We start from the raw sequence: 21,406 nt of genomic DNA, 5'->3' as shown, positions 1-21,406 counted from the left end.
AGACAAGACCGACCTTATCATAATTCCTACTGTGTTACATCCTGTTAAGTTAGCACCTGTTAGCATTGAATTGTGATTGAATCTTTCAAAACAAACTAAGGAGCGTCACATTTCCGGCTGACTTCAGATGTATTCAGGCCAATCACAAAGTACAATCAGGGACACAGCGCTTTTCTAATCGATAAGTTTTGTACAAAATCCGTGCGTTTCAGGAAGAGATTGAAATCTGGAGCTACATGAAAATAATGTGTTTTTTAACCATGCAAACACATTTTATTATACCAAATACACAAAATAAGATTGTGTTTAGCAATAAATTAGGTGCCCTTTAAAGAAATTTTATATTGTCACCTCACCTAAAACCTTGGTGCTACAAGAACCCATAGTTTATAAACCACGTCTTTAAAGTCACAATGAAATTGAAAACGAATTTTTTTGGAATATTGTGGGGGTTTTTTACAAGTGGCTTTATTATATTTTTGTAATTCATGTGCCCTTACATCAGGGTTCCCCAAATCTTACCCTGGAGGGCCAGAGCACTACAGAGTTTAGGTCCAACCCTAATCAAACTTACCCATCTGTGACTTTCTAGTGATCATGAAGACCTTGATTAGCTTGCTCAGGTGTGTTTGATCAGGGTCGGAGCTAAACTCTGCAGTGCTCCGGCCCTCCAGGGTAAGATTTGGGGAACCCTGCCTTGCATCTTTAATCAAAAACGCTAATCTCCTCCCCACCTCCAAACGATTTCTCTTTGCTTCCAGTCACGAGGAATGGCAAGAGGGCAGGGCCCGGGAAAAGATCACAGCGATTAGCAAATAGCAACATGAACCAACTTCAACGATCCTATCAATTCTCGATGGACGAATTCAAGTCTTCCGTTTCATTATGACTTTAAATTAAACTGAACAGAAAAGAACATACATTACATTGATGTATTCAGTAATGCCAGTGCCAAAATTGTCTGCAGACTTCTTTGACAATAAGACCTCATTATAGTAATACTGTAGTCGACCTTTTCAGATTTAGGTGTCTTACAGTGATTTGTCAACCACTGCCATGGTCAAGCTTCTTTTTATCACATATAGACATTGTAAAATGATGTCCCCAAATAACATTTTATATGACCAGTTAACTGAAAAAAGCTTTAACAGGTCATATATAAGAATAAGCTTTAACTTTATCTGAACTTGCCATGATGTGGCAAAACAGGAAGGTATAATTATAACTGATGCTTGCTTAATTTTAAAGTGATTGCAGTCAAAAAAAATCTTTGTTTACTAGATTAAAAATCTTTATATATATGTATATGTATATATATATATATTAAAGGAGAAACCCAAGAAATACTAACCCAAGAATGACCTACAGTAGTAGGCAACCATACAGTAGCAAGCACCCATAACATCCCAGGAACCACTTACTGACAACCTAAAAACCACTAAGAGCACTGTAGCATCATAGTGGCCAAAAATATAGTGGTGTGTTATAAGAGTGCTAATAAACCTATTGTCATATGGGTTTGACACCTGTTTATCCAAAGCTTATGGTGCAAACCACACACACGTGTTCACAACTGATTAAAGCATAAAAGTGGATAAATTTGGTTGTTCTGCTTAGCAGTGAGTGGCAGAGAGAAAGGAAAAGGTGGAGAAGATAAAAAACAGCACAGAGAAAGTAGGAGGGATTAATTTCTATATCCAAGGCTGGTCCTGCTGGTTGGGTTTGTGTCTTGGCAGTTGGTACAGCATGTGGTTGGAGTATATACCAGTTGAAGTACCCTTAGGCTTTTGCCCTGCTGCAATTGGTCAGTTCTGTCACTGACCACAAGCCAAGCTCATAATCTCTTTACTGCTCCCAGTACGGGTGTAGAGGAACCGACATGGTCGTGCTTAATGTAAATATGGCAGCTTATTTAACCAATGAAGTGTTTGCCTGGGAACAGTAGTATATTTTTGGATGCAAGTACATTTCAACATACTGACTGCTGTAATTGACTTCATTGATTGGCTTTTGCTGCAAGATGCAAATGAGAGACGTGAGAGGAAGAAATAGGGAAAGTGCGAATGAGCCAGAGATAAAGAAGTGAGAATATTCTGGAGGGTAAAGAAAAGAACGACATAGATTAGGAATAGATTCAGTTGCACTGTTGAACTGTTATTTTTTGCAATGGAGATAAATAGCCAGTCACTAGTAACAACCTTGTCCCCATACAGTACTTTCATCTTTGAAAAATGGTATCAGCAAAGGCATAGCTATGAATTCAGGCCATAACTGCATACTTACAGCCCCTGTACCTTTTCTGAAAATAACATTTATACATTGTTGTGATAGCCCCAGACCTGTGGGACCATAAAATGTCCCCAACTAACTATGGCCCAAATAGGACAAAAACTAACCGCAAAATTGATGTTTTGCAGTGAATGAAGTACACACACACATTTTAATTCCGACTATTGTCAGAACTGTCAGAATAAGCACACTCATTTCTGTTTCAGTGAAACCACAGCCTGTCATCAGATACCTGTCAGTATCTGCTTCAATACATCATGTATTTATGATGGACTTTCATTTGAATGGTTTCACTCATGGGTTTCCAGAAGGAACAGTGTTGTTCTTCCAGACGGATATTTTTCATCATCATCTCGTCATCATGTTCTTATTCTGTCCATCTCTGCCATCTGCTTTAAATGGGGCAGCAGGTTTTGTGTAATGATAATTTTCATGTTGTCATGGCAGGGTGAGATTGTGACAGGATGCACACCAGCACCTAATGACTAAGCAATTTAAACATCAAGAAATCTGAAAAGCAGATAGTTTGTCTCTGGCTGTGTCATGTTTAAAATTAAACCCCATGTTTTAAATGGCTTCTTGCACGTATATTATGGAGCTGTGAATATTCAGCTTTAGCTTTGACAAACATATCCAAATTCCTTTTGGCTTTTAATCTATGATTATTTAAGTTTGTTTTTAAATATAAAAAATGTAAACATAGAGGTATCTTGGATAGGTTATTTGTGTAAAATCTGTATTGCTATTAAAAGTTTTAAAGGATGAAATGTTGATGGCCAATAGAAACATTGGTTTGTGAAAGCTGATATTGAAAATGTGATTTTAAAATTTATTTCACCAAATGGAAACTATGGAAAAAAATAAATGATCATGGCACAGTCATCCAGAGTACTACATATTTAAACTAAAAAGTGTAATTTCTGTGATGTAAAAATATTTATTTAATGGCCCACTGAAGTGCCTTGCAATGTGCAGATTTATTTGATGTCGTGATGTCATTTTAATTGACCCTTCGTTAAGCCACACCCGAAAACTGCCACAGGCCAATCAAGGTTTAGCAACCGTATAGGTGTGGAAGGTCTGACAAGCTTTTGAGCGAGGAAAACATATTGAAGCTTTTGTGCTAATGGATTGTGTAAATCTGATACCTGGTATCTTAAATCTTTGGATGGGGTGGTGGAATTTTTCCCTTCCCGAACTTAAAACCCAAGGGGAGAAATGCTGGATGTGGATTAAGCAGTGTGAAAGGTCTCATTCACAACTAAATATTGACAGGGTTAACAAAAACACATACGTTTGCTCCAATGTAAGAGCACGGTAATGTTAGCTACGTTAGCTAGCTAACCCAGCACATCATTGATTGGAAATATTGCAAATATTTGAACGTAAAATAAGATGATTAAAGGCAAACGGAGGCTGACTGACCCCTGACTACCCCAATCCGATCGCGGCTCTCTCGGGGTTAGTTCTATAAGCGGGAGATTAGTTGTTAATAGAAAGTTTCTCAATACGCGTTCTTCAGTGATCTTGCATCCTTGTGTTCTCGCTCTACATTAACAATCAAAGTTCAATTCCAATTCTCAAAAACGCAAGTACAAAGGATGCATGAAAATACCTGGATGTGTTTTTGATATCGAGGATCCATCGAGTGCAGACTTGCGCCCTGAAATCACTTTACGCCCCAGAAGTCATTGGCGGAGGTCAGGTGACCAACCGGAAGATTGCACACATCTCAATTCTCACAAGTGCGTTCTGTGTTCTCGCAACCTTCTTAGTTTGTTTTTCCAAGGTCGCCTGGCAAGACTGTTCTCCTCAAGAACGCAAATCCGTTGGAATTGAGAAACAGCCTATGTCTTGTGTTTATTTCAGTAATAATAGTAAAAAATAGTAAAAAGTCATAATCAGTTTGATTTACAATTATTAGAATTTGACTTACGCTGCTGTGCATGAACAAAGCTGTTCCTCAATTTGTGTGTTTCCCATTTGAATGGTCAGCGTATGAGGCGGCTGCTGCTTGGGCTGGGACCTATAGGCTTTAGTTTCAATTTTTATGAAATTATTTTGCATAGTTGCATATTATGTTGTTGATGTATATCCCTCAAATGTATACTGCAGTGCCTTTTGTCTTGCTCTCTCAGATATTTCACCTGTTTGCCAAAAATAAATTATTGTTCGAACAGAAAAAGAAAGTCAGAACAGAACTATTGAGAAGAACCTCCACTTTATAAATAACCAATAGCGTTTTGTTTTTGGCACAGTCAAGCAAAGACACATTTTGTGCCACAGTTGTTTACGAATTGTGATTTCAGGTGGAGGTTTCGTAAAATGTAGGGGGTGGGACACTTTAGCATCTAGAGAGCATTTGATTGGACAAGGATTTAATGAGAAACTAAAGTGTTGGATGAAAACTCTAGATTTCTTTAAGTGCACATGCCAAACTGTAAGTATAACAAAAATGACGGGTCCTGGAACTTATAGTCAGGTGCGACTTATACGTCAAAATTAATTCATATGAACCAAGAGAAACCATTACCGCCAACAGCCACGAGAGCCACTGAATTCAATGGATTCAGTGATGCAGAGTGACTTGATTTGGCTTATCGTTTTAATTTAGCCTATTCAGCCTCCCAGTTATGTTCTGTATGCTATTGTGTGTCATGTAAATAACTGTTTATGTTACTTGAACATGTACGGACACCTATTAAGCCTGCTGTTCTGTGCTATTGTTTAGTTGAATAACTTGCCTTTCCAGATTAAATGTTTGTTCTTCTGCTTGGATTTTGTGAAATAATTTTCTAAATAAACGCGATGTATAGTCCAGTGCGACTTATATATGTTTTTTCCTCTTTAAAACGCATTTTTGACTGATGCGACTTATACTCCGGAGTGACTTATAGTCCAGAAAATATGATATATATATATATAAAGAGTTTGGTTCCAAAACGCAATAAATCCATTTTGACAAATTTCGGTAAAAACGTGTTTTCTATAACAAGAAAGTGACAAGATGAAAACCACTATTTTCTGTTACAAACTTCTGTTATTTTCTGTTACCTGTACATAACTTGATTTTCAAAGATTTATTATAAAAACAAAAAAAATTTTCCCACAAAATGCAATAAATCCATGATCCAAGTTTTTTTTTCAAAATTATATAAATCTATTCAATCAATGTATAAATGTGCATTCATCTTTTCCATCTTATTTTCATTTAGCTGAACAGCTGTACACACTGATTAAAAAAATAAACATTAATGGCATTAATCAAAACACTTAATTTGTCATATAAGGAACACTGTTATTGCTGCGCGGTTATACTTGACGTCGTCGTTAACATTTTTCACAACGATCAGCTGTGATTCTCGTTGACTTTGAGTAAAATTATGGAAAGTTTTTCATAAGATCCCCTGGGGTCAATGTGTTAGCACGAGAGAAGCTAGATGCTGTCGGGAGAACAAGCGATCGTCTCCCAAGTGCCTCTCGCGTAAATTATTAGATGTTGATGGCTTACGTTTCTATCACAGAAAACCACAGGTTTATCAATGCTATTAAAGTATTATTTTGTTTTTGTTTGGATGTTGACGTCGCGACGTACAAAGTAGATGAGGAAAACTTGTACTCAACGCGCTGCCATTGTTTGTTTACATTGCGTGGAATGGTGCGCTGTAATTTGTGGAGGGGATTTATTGCATTCTGTAGAAAAGGAGGAGTGGCATTTATTGCGTTTTGGGAAAAAGGGAGAAAAGATGACAGAATAACACGGCGGATATTCAGTGTTTCCCACAGGATTTTGAGAGACTTGTGGCGGTGATGACGTCACATTCTAATTAGCATATATGTGACGTCATCACGTGTTTGCGTTTGATCGAGTGTTGGCACCTGAAATATGTTTCACTTCTACTCTTTGATCTGTCACGTTATATTGGATTTTAACACAACTGATTGCTATTATTTACATATTATCAGTTCTGTTGTCAGACATAAAATGAGCAGACTTTAGCCCTATTCGGATGGGATTAGTTTTACGATTGTAGATGGCGTAATGTAATTTTACCACAGGACGTCTGTAATATTGATGGTCAATTCGGACGGGATTAGAAATCTCAGTTAAACATTCAGAAATGGGAGGGGTAACTCGATTGCGCAGCAGGTCACCTCTCTCGTCGTCATGTGCACGTTGCTTCTTGATATCAACATGACACAGACGAGAAAAACTCGAAACACTGTGTTTAATTTCAGTTTGGGGAGAACGGCAGTTTCAGGAACAGTTCTGTGCCTCTGAGAAGTGAATTTGACTTTTTAAAGTTTGTGTCGTGTTATTCAGGAACTGACTTGCCACTGACTTGTTTTTCGCCTAGAATCCAAGTAAATGCTTAACTTAAGCGCTTTTATATTTGAAAGAAACCCGCAAAATAACAGGAAATTACGAAACGTACGTGCATGTTTACAGCTGGTATATAAATCACCATACATTTACATTGAAGTCTTACTGCTGTTGCTCTTCTCATCAATGTCTTGTTATGAGACCCTTTTTATTTAAATGCGAGTTTTATTGTCGCGTATAGCGCAGACAATTGGGTGCAAATTCAGAAATATGAGAGAATACACAGTAACTGTTACACAAAGTTACTACAAAACACGTGCGCAGGCAAATCGCATTATAGAGAGGGAGAGAACAGGTGTGTGTGTGTGGGAAACACTAATGCTAACCTTTCGTCAAGTCATCGCCGTCTTCTCTGTCAGTAAAATCTGTGACTGTTGACGTTTACGCGAAAAAGGAGGAAGGGACATTGAAACACCGCCACCTTTTCACGCTCATGTGTGTGTGAGAGAGAGAGAGAGAGAGAGAGAGAGAGAGAGAGAGAGAGAGAGAGAGAGAGAGAGAGAGAGAGAGAGAGAGAGAGAGAGAGAGCGAGAGAGAGAGAGAGGGAGGCGCGCGCTGCATGCAACATAGAAAGGGAGGGCGCGCTGAGTGCTTGCAACAATGAATTAAGACGTTTTTAAACAGTAAAATATAAATGTAAATGGGGATCATGAAAAATCTATTTGTGGCGGCCAGCGCTGATTCTGTGGCGGTGCGCCACGAGTAAATCAACGTTTGGGAAACACTGATATTGGATTTTGCGTAAAATTAAGAATTTACTTCGAAATACTGACCTGATATAATACTGATTTTGGCAGTAACTCATTTTTTTCAAAAATGGCATTTATTGCGTTTGGAACCAAACTATTCATATATATCTCCTCTAGCTTAACATATTTATACTAAAAGGAAAAAAGTTTAATTTTGATTTCATGGGGCCTTTAAATCCCATCTCATATAATACACAGAGACAGCTATAAATAAGCCATTTTTAGGTAGAAGTCATTTGCTGGTTGATTTTTAGGGAAATCTACTTAAAAATGTTTTGCTATTCACTTGTGATGCTACTGGTGCAGAAAATACACACTGCAACATTTTAAATGATAGTTACCTGAGTGATCTAAATATATCTGACGTTATAGAAAACCCTTGCTCCCTCGCCATATGTACCTCTGCCTGAATTTCTCCATAACCTAAAATAAGTTTGCTCCAGGTACACATCACTGCATCTTTCGATGGAATGTCCACTAGACGCATTTGGTTTGATGCTTTGAAGCAGACACATACACAAATAGATTTGTGCCATTTGTACTTACTGTATTTATTTTCATCTGCTCACAGATGCACGGCATGTCCAAGCAACTTATGCAAATAAATAAAACAGCCGACTGAAACATACAGATTGTGACCATTACTGTTCCTTTTGTAAGTCCCCACTATGCCTTCTGTAAACAACATCTTCTTGACATACCTTGGCCGAACAATCCTGAGTGTAACAACATCAGTCATTATTTACCCGCCACAGTTAATAAAGCAAAAACTGAAGAATATACATTGTTAACATTCAGTATTATCTGGTTAATAGAATCAAGACGGAGAAAGATCAAGAGCCTCCAGTGTCTCTACTGGATACTCTTACCAAAAGATGCAGCAATGTATCATGAGAAATGTATTTTAGGTTATGCAGAACTGTAGGCAGAGGTCCGTAATATGTAACATGTACAATTTAAAAATCTGTTGTGATTTTTCTCCTCTATAATAGAATACTAGCTACCTTATATATTATTACTTTGGCCTATTTGAAAGAAATTCTGTTGGTTTGAATGTTGCACTCTGTGCAGAAGGATGTTATTTATACACAAACATGTTAATTAGTTTGCTAGATGCTTCACTTTTCACTAGTTTCTCGATTAAATTGCTTTATTTATACTAAAACATGAATATGTTTACCAGCAAAGCAGCTTATTCAACACAAATTCAGTACATTAATATGGCACGTTTCTTTCAGTCTTTGACATCTTTTATTCCACATCAGCTTAGCTGAGCCCTGCAGTTATACTTTCACAAGAGAGCGATTACGACACCCGAAGGATGACAAAGTTGCTTCTATCTATGACTCTTTATCACCATGGTTACACCCTGCCATAGCAAACCCCTGCGGCTCTATAGCACATCTGTGTTTTCTCCATATAAATTAGTAATCAGCCCCTGTGTTTGTTAGAGTTGCAGGGTCTGATTAGTGCTGTAGAATCAATTTGCCACTTAACCATTGTGGCTTTCTCATAAGAGCTCATGCATATACAATATAACTTACTGCACTTGCTTTATACGCATACACATACTTAATGTATTTTTTATGTAAGATAAGTATGTAAATGCAGGGCATAAAATTTTTCATATTATGCAATGTAACGACGAATGCAAATAAAGCATACCGTACCCTCTGCTTATATGTTTTGGATTATTACAGTTTTTATTATAAGCAGAATTAAAAAATGTGCAAACATTTCAGGAATTTTAGGTCAGTCTATTATTAAATTAGATTTCTCAGAAATTAAATATGGTCTCAGACTTTCGGACCCTAGTGTATACAGATTTATATTGATTGAAGTAGTCAAAGCACTCAAACGTTCAGGTCGTCTTTTGTTTATGGTATGTTCTATTGGACCTCAAGTACATTATCTTAAAAGCTCCTTCCAGTGTAATTGTTTAGAATGAAATGATCTAGACACACACACACACACACACGCACACACACACACACACACACACACACACATATGCACAAGCACGCACGCACTCACACACACCATCCCTGTAGAATAGATTTACCTCTCTCATAGGATGCATACACTAGCTTTGCTAAAGAGGGTTCATTTTGTTCATTTCTTATATGTAGCTTTTTATATGTATCTATATCTGGAGGCTAGCAGTGCTAACATCCTTTGAAGAATGAAGGTTACTACATCATCGTATAACATACTGAGCATTTGGCATTTATTTGGTATGACTCAAGATGTCTAAATTTGGCCCTAAGTTTGTTCTACGTGTTAAGCTGAAAAATCACACTGTAGTGTTGTGTTTATATAAACACATATATTAGACAGGGAAGATTGTTCTTGAATGTTGTGCATTTACTCTCCACTTAGAGTTACTGTAGATACTAAACAGAAAACATGAAACTGGAGTTAGACTGAACATTACACTGTTGTGTAACATGTTGTTTCTTATTCATTGTCCTGTTATTAAAAAGTCTTTGGGTTTAGATGAAAACAGTTTTTCATTCTCTTGCAGGTTTGGTTACAGAGGTATGGCTACCTCCATAAAACACAACCTAACATGGCTGTTTTGAGATCAGCTCAAACCATGAAATCCGCTATTGCTGCTATGCAGCACCAGTATGGACTCAACATCACAGGGACTCTAGACAAGGAGACTATGGGGTAAGTACTTGCTAAACACATTATAGGATATATGCATTTGCACAAAAATATTTCCTTCATTAAAACTTAATTAAAACTTAAATAAAAACTTTTTCTTGCTTTTTATTTAAATAGGATTAAATGAATAGTCTACCCTTTTGCCATATTAAACTATGTTATTACCTCAACCTAGACGAATTAATACATACCTATGTTTTTTCAATGCGTGCACTGTACAGTGCGTTGTGAATGTGTTAGCATTTAGCCTAGCCCCATTCACTCCTATGGTACCAATTTTTTTTTTATTTTGTGTCACCATACTTACTGGTATAACTGCTCATGTAACAGTCTTTAAATAGGGAAAACACTGAAGTGTTTGGTGGCTTCCCTGTTTGGTACCATAGGAATGAATGGCGCTAGGCTAAATGCGCTTAATTCACGATGCGCTGTACAGTGCACGCATTGAAAAAAGATAGATATGTATTAATTCGTCTAAGTTGAGGTAATAACATAGTTTAATATGGCAAAAGAGTAGACTATTCCTTTAACTATAAGCCACAAACCTAAAAATGCGGTTACAGCTCCGTCGTAAATGTGTTATCATTTAGCCTAGCCCCATTCATTCCTATAAGGATCCAAACAGGGATGAATTTAGAAGCCACCAAACACTTCCATGTTTGTGAAGGGCTTTTGATAGAGATCAGATGCAGAGCGATCTTTAAAACATACACAGAGTTCTTTCTCTTTCACGTGAGGCGCTACTTCCGGGTTGTATAAGTTGCGGAAGTTCGCCACCTGGTGGATAATAGCGGCATTGCGGAAAGCCGAAAATTCTCGTCATTGGCAGGGAAGCGTTTTCTCTTAATTGACGAGTTATCTTGTCAATGGCGGCGAAAGAGTTAAAGGCTAAGTAAAGTGGCACAAAATAAAATGTGGCAATTTTTTAAGCAGATAAAAATGAGAACTATATTGTATGGTGGAAGAGCACTTAGTTTGCAGCACTTCAACCTCGCGCGTAGTAATATTGACGGAAGTTTGAGCAAGAGGGGGAATTTCTTTTACTGTACATAGACAGTAAAAGAAATGGACACAGCGACCCCGTTGGATTCAACGGAGACAAGTGAAGTCAATTAGAAGCACGCACTTCCTGGGGGTCGAGCGTACTGCGCAGACTCTTGAGCTTAATGAAGTAGATGTCACATGAGCAACCTGTCTGACAATTGTAAGTCTGCTAATAGCCGTGCCACAAGAAATCTGAATCACCCACCGCAAATTTTGGTAAGTATTCTGATTAATAATCTCCCTTGACTTTATGCCTCCACGTCCACCCGATTGCCTCATAGTCAGTAAAAGATTGCTTACGAGCTTCTTCTCCTGTCCATATGGTAATTTATCTACTGTGTGACAGAGAGTCGCAGGTTATGATGCAATCGTTAGCCTATTTTTACAAAAACTGCTTCTACTGGCCCATAACGTAAGATACATGGTAATGGAGCCTTTTATACATTTTCATGTTTCTTTAGAAATAATTAATGGACAAATGGAGTCTTTAAACGCCTCAGAAATAAAGTCAGCTGTCAAAGTGACGCCAAAATGAATGGGAGTCAATGGAATGCTAACAGCAGGTGGGGGTCCGCTAAGCAATGGCGGCGCCTGGGGAAGCTTCAATAAAATATGAAACCCTGCCCCCTTGGGGGAGTAGTTAGAAGTGATGATGTTACTGCACGCCAAGGTCGAAGTGCTGCAAACTAAGTGCTCTTCCGCCATACAATATAGTTCTCATTTTTATCTGCTTAAAAAAAACTCCACATTTTATTTTGTGCCACCATACTTACTTGTGTAACTACTCATGTAACAGTCTTTAAATAGGAAAGAAATGGAAGCGTTTGGTGGCTTCTAAATTCATCCCTGTTTGGATCCTAAGGAATGAATGGGGCTAGGCTAAATGCTAACACATTCACAACGCGCTGTACAAAGATCAAGTGCACGCATTGAAAAAAAGATAGGTATGTATTAATTTGTCTAAGATGAGATAAGAACATAGTAAAATATTGAAAAACTGTGGTGTTTTCCTTTAAAGAAAACATTCTGTATGACCAAACAGTCAATATTTTTAAAGCTTTTATTCCTTCTGTGTTTTAGTAATGACATGTAGCTACAGACAGTGTCCTGTTTTTCATCATCTCATAATCGATGACAGGTGGCTTCTAGACACTGTGATCATTGACATAATACCTTACATCCTAACATCATATATTATTAGATGTATAAATGACTACTGTACTACTGTAAGCAACGCTGAAATTTCATATATAATAATGTGCAGTACATGTTAGACAGCAAAACAGTTCAGCTTTTCTTGAATGTGAGTTTTCAAAAGCATCTGCTATTTCTAAAAAGCATTGACTTTATTGGCAGCATTCCAGAATGAATTATAATTTTTTTAAATATGTATTTTACAGTGTATTATAATCTCTTGTGAACAAAGAGAAACAAGAATCCAATTTAAAGTCCACCCAGTCAAGTTCTATCTAAAAAGAAGCAGCCATTTGGGCTAACCTAGTTTTTTGCTATTATTATTTTAGTATGCTAAAGGTTATAAATGACCTCACGCCTCTTTCGCTCTCTATTTCAGATGGATGAGGAAACCCAGATGTGGGGTACCAGACCATTTGGATAGTGTGACTGGATTACGTAGGAAGAAGCGGTATGCGCTAACTGGGCAGAAGTGGCAACGCACATACATCACATACAGGTGAGAAAAATTTTAATCTCCAGGACAATTTTTACTTTATAAATGTTGTTTCTCATAGTTTAAAATGGTGGTAAGCCGGCTGTTTTCGAGAGTTTGACTGTGTTTATGGGTTGCACAGTAACATGATGCTTTGTTTAAAAAAGCACATTATATTTTTATATAATTTACTTTTATTCTACATTCTCCTAAACACAAACGGTTGATTTTCTGGTTCTGTGAAGCCCCTTCCTCAGAAATTCACATTATGGTTAGATTGGTTAGCTGGCCCAGTTTGTTGCATTTCGCTAACCACTCACAGCAGGTTGTCTGAAAACATCACATCCCTTACCTATATGAGTAGTTGCATGTGCTCTGATGTATTGTTAAAACAGTGGTATCAATATTGCCTTATTAATTTGAGCTCGAAATGTGCAAGCACAGATCTTATAAGACGTTTCAGAATGGTATATTTATTGTTGTATCATACTCTCTGCTATTTGTTGGTATTATTTGATTACAGCCTGCGGACCTACAGTGAACACTGTTGACTGCACAATTAGTTTTGTCTGAATAGAACAGGGTTGCCAAATATCTGTTAGCAAATTCCGAAAACAAACCATGTTTTACTTTAGTAGCCAAACAAAACAGAACCATGTTAAGTGTGCCTGTAGCATGTGAGTAAACACTACATAAACGTTTGGTTTGTATGATCAGTGTTATTATTCTTTAATGAGAGATTAAAGAATAATAACACTGATCATACAAACCAAACGCCAGCATTCACCAACATTCAAAGTTTATTGGTGGGATTAAAAAGAAGTTTGCAGTTTGTAGGCATTTGTTTGCTTGGTGTAACTAAATTCATTTTTTTTTTTTTTTTTGTAAATCTTTCCTTTTTATCTTAAATTCCTCATAATTGTTTTCAGAAAAAGCCAAACTCTTCTTACTAAGAACTTTCTTCAAATATTTAGAGAGCCATGGCTTATTATTTGAAAAAAAAAAAAACTTTAAAGGTGACATAGAATGATTGAACGGGGTATTTATCCTTGTTCTGTGATGTGACATGTAGACAAAAAATTTTTTGTTTGGGTCTGTAATGCCTTAGAAGCTTCCTAAAAACCTCTCTTAGATAGCTCTATTAGGGTGGGGGATTTTAAACAAGTGGTTTTGCACCTATTTGGCTCCCCCTACTGGCTTAACTTGCAATCTCATTACTGATTGGCTGACTTTGCTGCTACTCAAAAAATGTAGCCAATTATTTTAAAGTGGAGGGGCAGTTAGATGCCTGTGATGTCATAAGCATCAGTTTTCTGGCTGACATTTCTAAAAGAGGAATTTCTATGAGACTGAGATGTTTAGCATAGCACTTTTTGTATGTTTGTGAATGTGGGTAGACTACCATTATTCAACAAAGACAAGGTAAAAATGTTTTTTTATTCTCTGTCCCCTTTAACCACTTCAGGGGGGTCAATAACAGCCTCTTTACAAAATAGAAAAAGTAGTTTAATCCACTTATTCAGGAGGGTTTCTTGAATCTTTAAACAAGTCATCTTTTTCTTTCCTCCAAACCTGGATTTTCATTAGAGCATGATCACAGGGAGGGGATGGCGACTTCCTCGCCCCCGCAACCTCTTGCAAATTCCTCCTCTCGACCCTCGCTTCTAGTCTCCTTTTTTGTGCAAACATATACTTGATTAAATCTCTGTCGCATGATAATTATATCGTAAAGTTAGCAGGAAGTCTCTTGAATAAGTCTCACTCGTCACTGACACCAATTGATCTTCGAAGGCTTCCCACATCAACACCAATCTAGCCAGCACCCGACCACGCAGATCATAACATTCATGCTGCTCCCAATTTAAAAGAACAGTAAATCTATTTTTTAACAAAGTTGCCTGCCAGCGTTTTTTGTGATTTTTACAAAAGTTTTACAAAATGCCTTCCAGGAAAATGTTCTTCTATAAAAACAGTACTGTGCAAAAAACTTAACCCACCATTACCAGCTTTGTTGTTTTAGCAAAGTTTTAATGTCAATCCATATTTATTTTTCACTCTTTTTTAAGATATAAACAGAAAATACACAAAATTAAAAACAAAACAATTTTCAGAACTAAATGTCTTCTTCAGGCATCAGTCAGTATTTAGTGTGATCTCTCTTGCCACGAAACACATTTTGAGCTTTTTTGAGGAGACTGAATTCCTGAAGTCATTCGATTAGAATTAAAAATAAGGATTTAATTTCATTTAGGTTTAAGAGATCCTGCAGCTGCCTGCTATTGCTCAAGTGGAAGGGGAGTTTACCCTAAATACTTGACACTTCAGCTTATACTTTTATACTGTTTTTAATACTACAAACACATTTCCTGTATTTTCTGGTTGTATTCTAATAGAGACTGAAAAATAATCATATATGATCACTATACAATTGCAAAAACAACACATGTAATGGTAGCATGGTGGCCTAAGACTTTTGCACAGTACCGTATATAAACATAAAATATACTTTAAATGAAAGAGCAGACCCTCTGCTTTTAAACAAATAAATAAACAAACAAAACGAAGAAAAAAATATTTGTTCTCTTTTTATAACTTCTCAAATATGGGTAGGTTTTTTAAAGTAAAAAAACTGAAATAATTGCATTTTTGTAAAGGACTTTTGGTAGAGATCAGATTCAGAACAAAGATCAAAACATACATGGAGATTACAATGTTGTTGAATTAGCTGATACTTCAGTAACCGTAAAACTAAAAAGGGAAGCGTCATTGGCAGGGAAATGTTATTAGCATATAAACATGAATGTATACAGTAACAGCAGACTGTAACTTAAATGTAGTTATGTTTAATACCTAATATTTCAACAATAATGTCACTTCCTATTCATAGATGCTAATTATGGCTGATTTATTTTCAAATTAAACCATTGTGTCAAGAGCAGCACTGATGTTCATTTTACTAAATCCTGATCTGGTCATCCACCAAACCATTCTGTCTCCACCATCCTATATAGCCTACTGCACTGCAATGAAGGCACAGCCAACCATGTTATAACCTCCAGCATTCACTCTTTAACCTTCAAGAAACATATTTGAATTCCCCTGAGATTACCTTGTAAAAGGCTTGGAGAAATAGAGCGTTCTCTCACCTCAATTTAGACTTTCCTGGTTACAGCAGGCGATAAGGGAAATGATTTATTCAAATCCTGCTTTTTTAATTGATGGGCCCCCTATGCAAATGGAATGTAAATGAAGATGAGTTTGGCAGTGAGTGACTGGCCTCTATAGAGAAGTATCAGCTGAGATTTTCTGGGTCTCTCGGTCTGTTAGGAGAAGATAAAGACTTCAATGTGGAGAGTTCAGCAGAGATGCCAGTCTCAGGGCAGTTTGCAGAGTTCACTTTTGAGCTTCATAGATTAAAAAAATGTCTCTTTTACTTGCTTTTTCACCTGATTTTTTTTAGGAGAAGTTCTGCCAACATGTTTTAATTTAATCATCATTTACCAACTAGTTCCAAATCTGCATGTTTATCTTTCTGTACATGTCATATGTTTTTAGTGTCCCAAGGTTTTTGCAGTACTAAAAATAAATCATAATGGATTTAGGTCTGTGTATGGTTTTACAGATGTACACACTGTTAAAATGCATTATTTTATTTCAACAGTAACAGTAAGTAGGATTTTCCCCCATCTAGTAATGAAATTGTATTTTGCATTCAAACGAATAGTGCTCTCTAGCGCCTCGCTTTTCCAAATGCGTATTGTTACTACGGTAGCTGTTATGTACTTAGTTATCTCCTTGTCCGTTTCAGCTGGTTCACATGTTCTGAACAAAAACGCGTAGTGGAAACGCATTGGTAGGCTAGTGCTTTTTGTCCCTCTCGGCTATTATAGTTTATCAATATGCCGTTACGACATGGAAGCCTTCTTGGACTTACCCGTTCAATGTAAGTAAAGAGAAGAAATTCTAAGCTTACAAAGAAAAGTCAGATCATTGGCAGAGGTCATTTGACACCAATGAGGACATATTTATGAATAACGACATTGATTGTGACTAATAAAATACTAAAAAAACTACACATTGTCCTTTTAACTTCACTAATTAAGTTAAACAATTTCAAATTGTTTTTTATAAGTTATTTCAACTTTTTTAAGTCAAACCCTAAAATAGTAGGTGGAATTGACTTGCTTTTTTTACTGTGCAGTAATATTGTAATGGTAATATTATAATAATATTGTTTTAATACTGTATTAATTACATTAATAATAGTAACAGTAGAGTTATAGTATAAAAATAGTTAATATTAGTATAATATAGTAATATTGTAGTATGTATTATAGTATTGTATGAATCACAATGATAAAGATTTTGATGCTGCAATTTACAGCATTAAACGCACCTATGGTCCAATTCACGATTTTACATTTCCTTTGGTGTATAAGTGTGTATTAGTACATGTTAACGATATGCAAAATGTACAAGCCCCAAAGTAAACGATGACATGAGTTATCGTCTCCAATGTTAATCTCTTTTCTTGGACTCTTCTACAACAAACAGACAGAATGTAGGCAACAGTTGACTTCCTGGGATTGGCGATGTAGACAAGACCAACATTATCATAATTCCTCTCGCTTTGACTCACAACCTGTAAGTTAACTCCTGTTAGCATTGCATTGTGACCAAATCTTTCAAACATGGTAAGGAGCGTCACATGTCCGGCTGACGTCAGAGGTATTCAGGCCAATCACTGGCCAATCAGGGACACAGCGCTTTTCAAATCGGTGAGTTTTGTACAAAACCCGTGCGTTTTGAGAGTAAAATCTGGAGCTACATAAATGTACGGTATGTGGAAAATAATGTGCTTTTTGAACCCTAAACCACACAAACACCAAATTATCATGTGTATATTAAACCAAATACACAAAATAACATTGTGTTTAGCAATGAAATAGGTGCCCTTTAAAAATAAATTATAACACATTAAGTACTGGAATGATAATCTAATACTTGTGCTGTGGCCTGTGTCTGTTTTAAAGTTGTACAGTATATGCTTACAGTATACATGTGCACATGTGCTGTACATATATACAAGGGTTAGTTACTCATCCAACCAACCGCAGTGATAAATTATTTTTCTGAAGCAGCCTGCTTATTGATCATTTCTCTTATCCAGTCATGAGAATGAAATTATAGCACAGGTTATTCATCTGCATTCAGTGTGTGTCAAATTACAGTGCTGCAGTGCTCGAATGTATTTAGAAATGAAAAGCCCTGAAGTACAAAGCCCTAAGGCATCAAGCGGCAATACAAATACAAGATACCCATGGCAATAATACAGTACTTAAGTTTGAGTTTGTTTATAAATTATGGCTTACATAATATATTTTCAGACTTAGATATGATATATTTCAAGGACTTGTTATACAATTACAATACGTAGTCATAGATTACACTAGAGTTTGCTAGAGATATCAACTATACTGGTAAATACGACACATTAACGTTTAAAATTGTTTGTTTGTTTTTGTTTTTCAGCATAAAAAATGTCACTCCTAAAGTGGGTGCACGAGAAACCCATGAGGCCATTCGTCGGGCGTTCGACGTATGGCAAGGTGTCACGCCTTTACGCTTTGAGGCCGTGCCGTACAGCGCTCTGGAAAGCGGCAAGCGTGACGTAGACATTACCATCATCTTTGCCTCTGGTTTCCATGGCGACAGCTCACCTTTTGATGGAGAGGGAGGCTTCCTGGCCCATGCTTATTTCCCGGGGCCAGGCATAGGGGGCGACACGCACTTCGATTCTGACGAACCCTGGACACTGGGCAACCCAAACCATGATGGTGAGAGAACGGCAGGTTAGGTCACATTTTCAATTTCAACCATTGACTAACTAATAAAGTTGTCGTTCCAGCAGACTATGCAAATATGACGGAGCAGCTAAAATGTTAACAAGCATTAACATGGATATCCAGAGACCCACACTGGAAACAATATTATAATCAGTTAAAAACGATTTTGATTTATTTAAGCAAATTAGTACTTCATTTGCATAGTGGAATCTGTGTTTTAACAAACTTGTAGCTTGATAAACTGAATATATCAGTGTGGGTGATTTGGATGTGTGTGTGTGTACTATATGTGTATACCTGTACGTGTTAGCGTACATGTCAGATGTCATCTTTGATATGTAGTATTTCAGTACGGTTACACCCATTAAATAAGAGGTCATCTGATCTGCCTCTTCACTATGAGCCACACTTAGAGGCACTCAGCTTTAATTACCTGGGCCCGTCTGGATGCAAAGAGCTTTTTAGATGATCATCTCCCTTCACTGAAATGTCTCAGCCGATGTTAATGAATGCCTACGACGACTCTGGCATTTTTACTGCTGCCTGCACTCAGGACCCGCGGTTGTTTGTTTTGTCGCTGTCTCTGGTGTAATGCGTGCCTGGCATAATACTGTCCCATGGTTACGGCCTCATTAGAATGACCGCAGCCCATATGGACAACACACTGTGTGGTTTCTTTACAGTACATTCATCTTCCACAGCTGAATCGTTACCGCATTCTTACCGCATTCACACAGTGTTACTATAATTGCCCTGTTTGAGACAATATACACAATGTTACTCAGATCCCAGCCAGCGTGTGATTTTGGATAAGTACGACTATACAGGGAATGTAATAGAGGGAGGGTCACTATTACAGAGTATTTTTAAAGCTTTAGAATTAAAGGTCTTTTATTGCAACACTAGGTTCAAAATTTCACATAGTAATTACCTCAAAAATCAAGAATAGTTTAAAGTATAGATATTTTATTATCATGTTGTTCTAACCCCAGGACTTACTTTCTTTTCAGTGAAAAACTAAAATTTCAATAGGTGAAAGTCATATGGGTTTAAAATGACATGTTACATAACTTTTCATTCATTGGATGAATGATATTTATAGTTACATTGTCTTGTGTAATAAAATCTGTGTTAGTTTCCAAAGCAACTGATGCTCTGTACACACGCAGACAAAGTTTGCACTGAATATAAAAGCAAGCTTGGGTGTACAAGATCAATGACTTACTCTCACATCTGATCTTGTCTTACATTTTTGGTGTAATATGCGATCATCATGCAGTCCAGTATCATCACTGGGCAAAGACCTATAATTTCTGCCGAGACACATCAGCAAATCTTGTTTACCCACTGTGCCTGTAGCCTTTCATCTGTATAGAGCTCAGATGCAAAAGCCACTAAACGCCACCTCTGTCAAAAAGAGTTGCTCTTTGTACGTATTATACATTCATCAAATACATTTGTTTAATACCAGACTAAGGCCATTCAGTTTGCTGGCAGTTTTCGTTTAAACTACACAATGATTTTTCAGCAAAATCCTCTAAGTGCACAGAAGAAGAGTTGGATAAATGACAGCAGTGTATTGAAATATAGACAAAATGTTTTAGCCTTTTACCTTTATTTAGACCGAACAGTAAAGAGTAACTGAAGACTTTTTAGATGTGAAGACATGCACTTAGAGGGTTTTGCAGTGAAAGAAATTGTTTAAAAATAATGAAATGACATTTAGAAGTGACATTTATGAAAATAAGGCTTTTTAGTTATTGAATAATAACATTTTCATTGTTATTAAAGTGAAATTACTTCACCTAAACATAAGTAAATAAATTTTATTTACAAGAAAACACTTTCGACGCATTAAGAAGGTTTTGCATCTTTTCATAGACATGGATGCTGTGCTGGATGAGTCATAATGTCAGATGTTTTTCTTAAATGTACAATGCAAAACATTTTTTTTTAAGAAATCATAAAGAAAAGCAAATCCCGTGTTTGTATTTTCATGAATCCTATTTTATGTTTTGTAGGCAATGATCTGTTTCTTGTGGCGGTCCATGAACTTGGTCATGCTTTGGGACTGGAACATTCTAATGATCCAACAGCCATAATGGCTCCATTCTACCAGTACATGGACACGGAGAGCTTCAAACTGCCTCATGATGATCTACAGGGAATCCAAAAAATATATGGTGTGTTTAAACCTCTGGTATTAAAATGCATTGTTTTTTCATAACTGTCTATTAGCATTTATATTCCAGTTATTGTAAGTAATGTTTGCTAAGGCATGCTTGGGTTTTACTATTGCTCATATTATGCATTTAAACAAACCTGTAATATTAAGTATTTGTGGAGAACACTTCTTCATTGTTTTGTGCTATGGATATGAATACTATATTAAATAATGCAGCTTGTTTAAAAGAGCTTTCAATTCTCTTTGTTGGCAGACTTATGACTTTTACCCAGTAAGTGATAAAAAAGACAAAAAGTAATTTTACATGATATACAGCAGCAGGAAAAATAAAGAGACCATTTCAAGCATATTTTCAGTTTTTCATAAATGTATAGGAATGTGTTTAAGTAAAATGATCATTTTTGTTTCATTCTGCCAACTACCGACAACATTTCTGCCAAGTTCTTGATAAAAATAATGTTTTTATTTGCATTAAATTACAAAAATAGAAACAACAAAAAACTGTTTTTTCTGATCTTGAATACTGTAGAGAACATAAGTTCAAATTTATTCCTCAATAAGAAACTGTTT

The 21,406-nt window shown here is 36.6% G+C and overlaps 1 protein-coding gene across 2 annotated transcripts in view; it reads left to right on the top strand.

Annotated features, from left to right (window-relative positions):
• Positions 1-21,406, top strand: part of mmp16b (matrix metallopeptidase 16b (membrane-inserted)) — a 33,239-nt gene that overhangs the window by 5,974 nt on the left and 5,859 nt on the right. Inside the window, exons 2-5 of one of the 2 annotated variants that reach the window (XM_065269895.2) lie at positions 9,947-10,095; positions 12,710-12,829; positions 18,338-18,642; positions 20,673-20,834. In XM_065269895.2, the coding sequence (XP_065125967.1) occupies positions 9,947-10,095; positions 12,710-12,829; positions 18,338-18,642; positions 20,673-20,834 (736 nt within the window). Of the gene's footprint in view, positions 1-9,946; positions 10,096-12,709; positions 12,830-18,337; positions 18,658-20,672; positions 20,835-21,406 lie in introns of both variants that reach the window. The other variant, XM_065269887.2, reaches the window with a different exon arrangement.

The sequence above is a fragment of the Paramisgurnus dabryanus genome, chromosome 6, assembly GCF_030506205.2.
Source record: "Paramisgurnus dabryanus chromosome 6, PD_genome_1.1, whole genome shotgun sequence".
NCBI lineage: Eukaryota > Metazoa > Chordata > Actinopteri > Cypriniformes > Cobitidae > Paramisgurnus > Paramisgurnus dabryanus.
The sequence above is the reverse complement of the archived record's forward strand: the minus strand, read 5'-3'. Positions and strand labels throughout refer to the sequence as shown.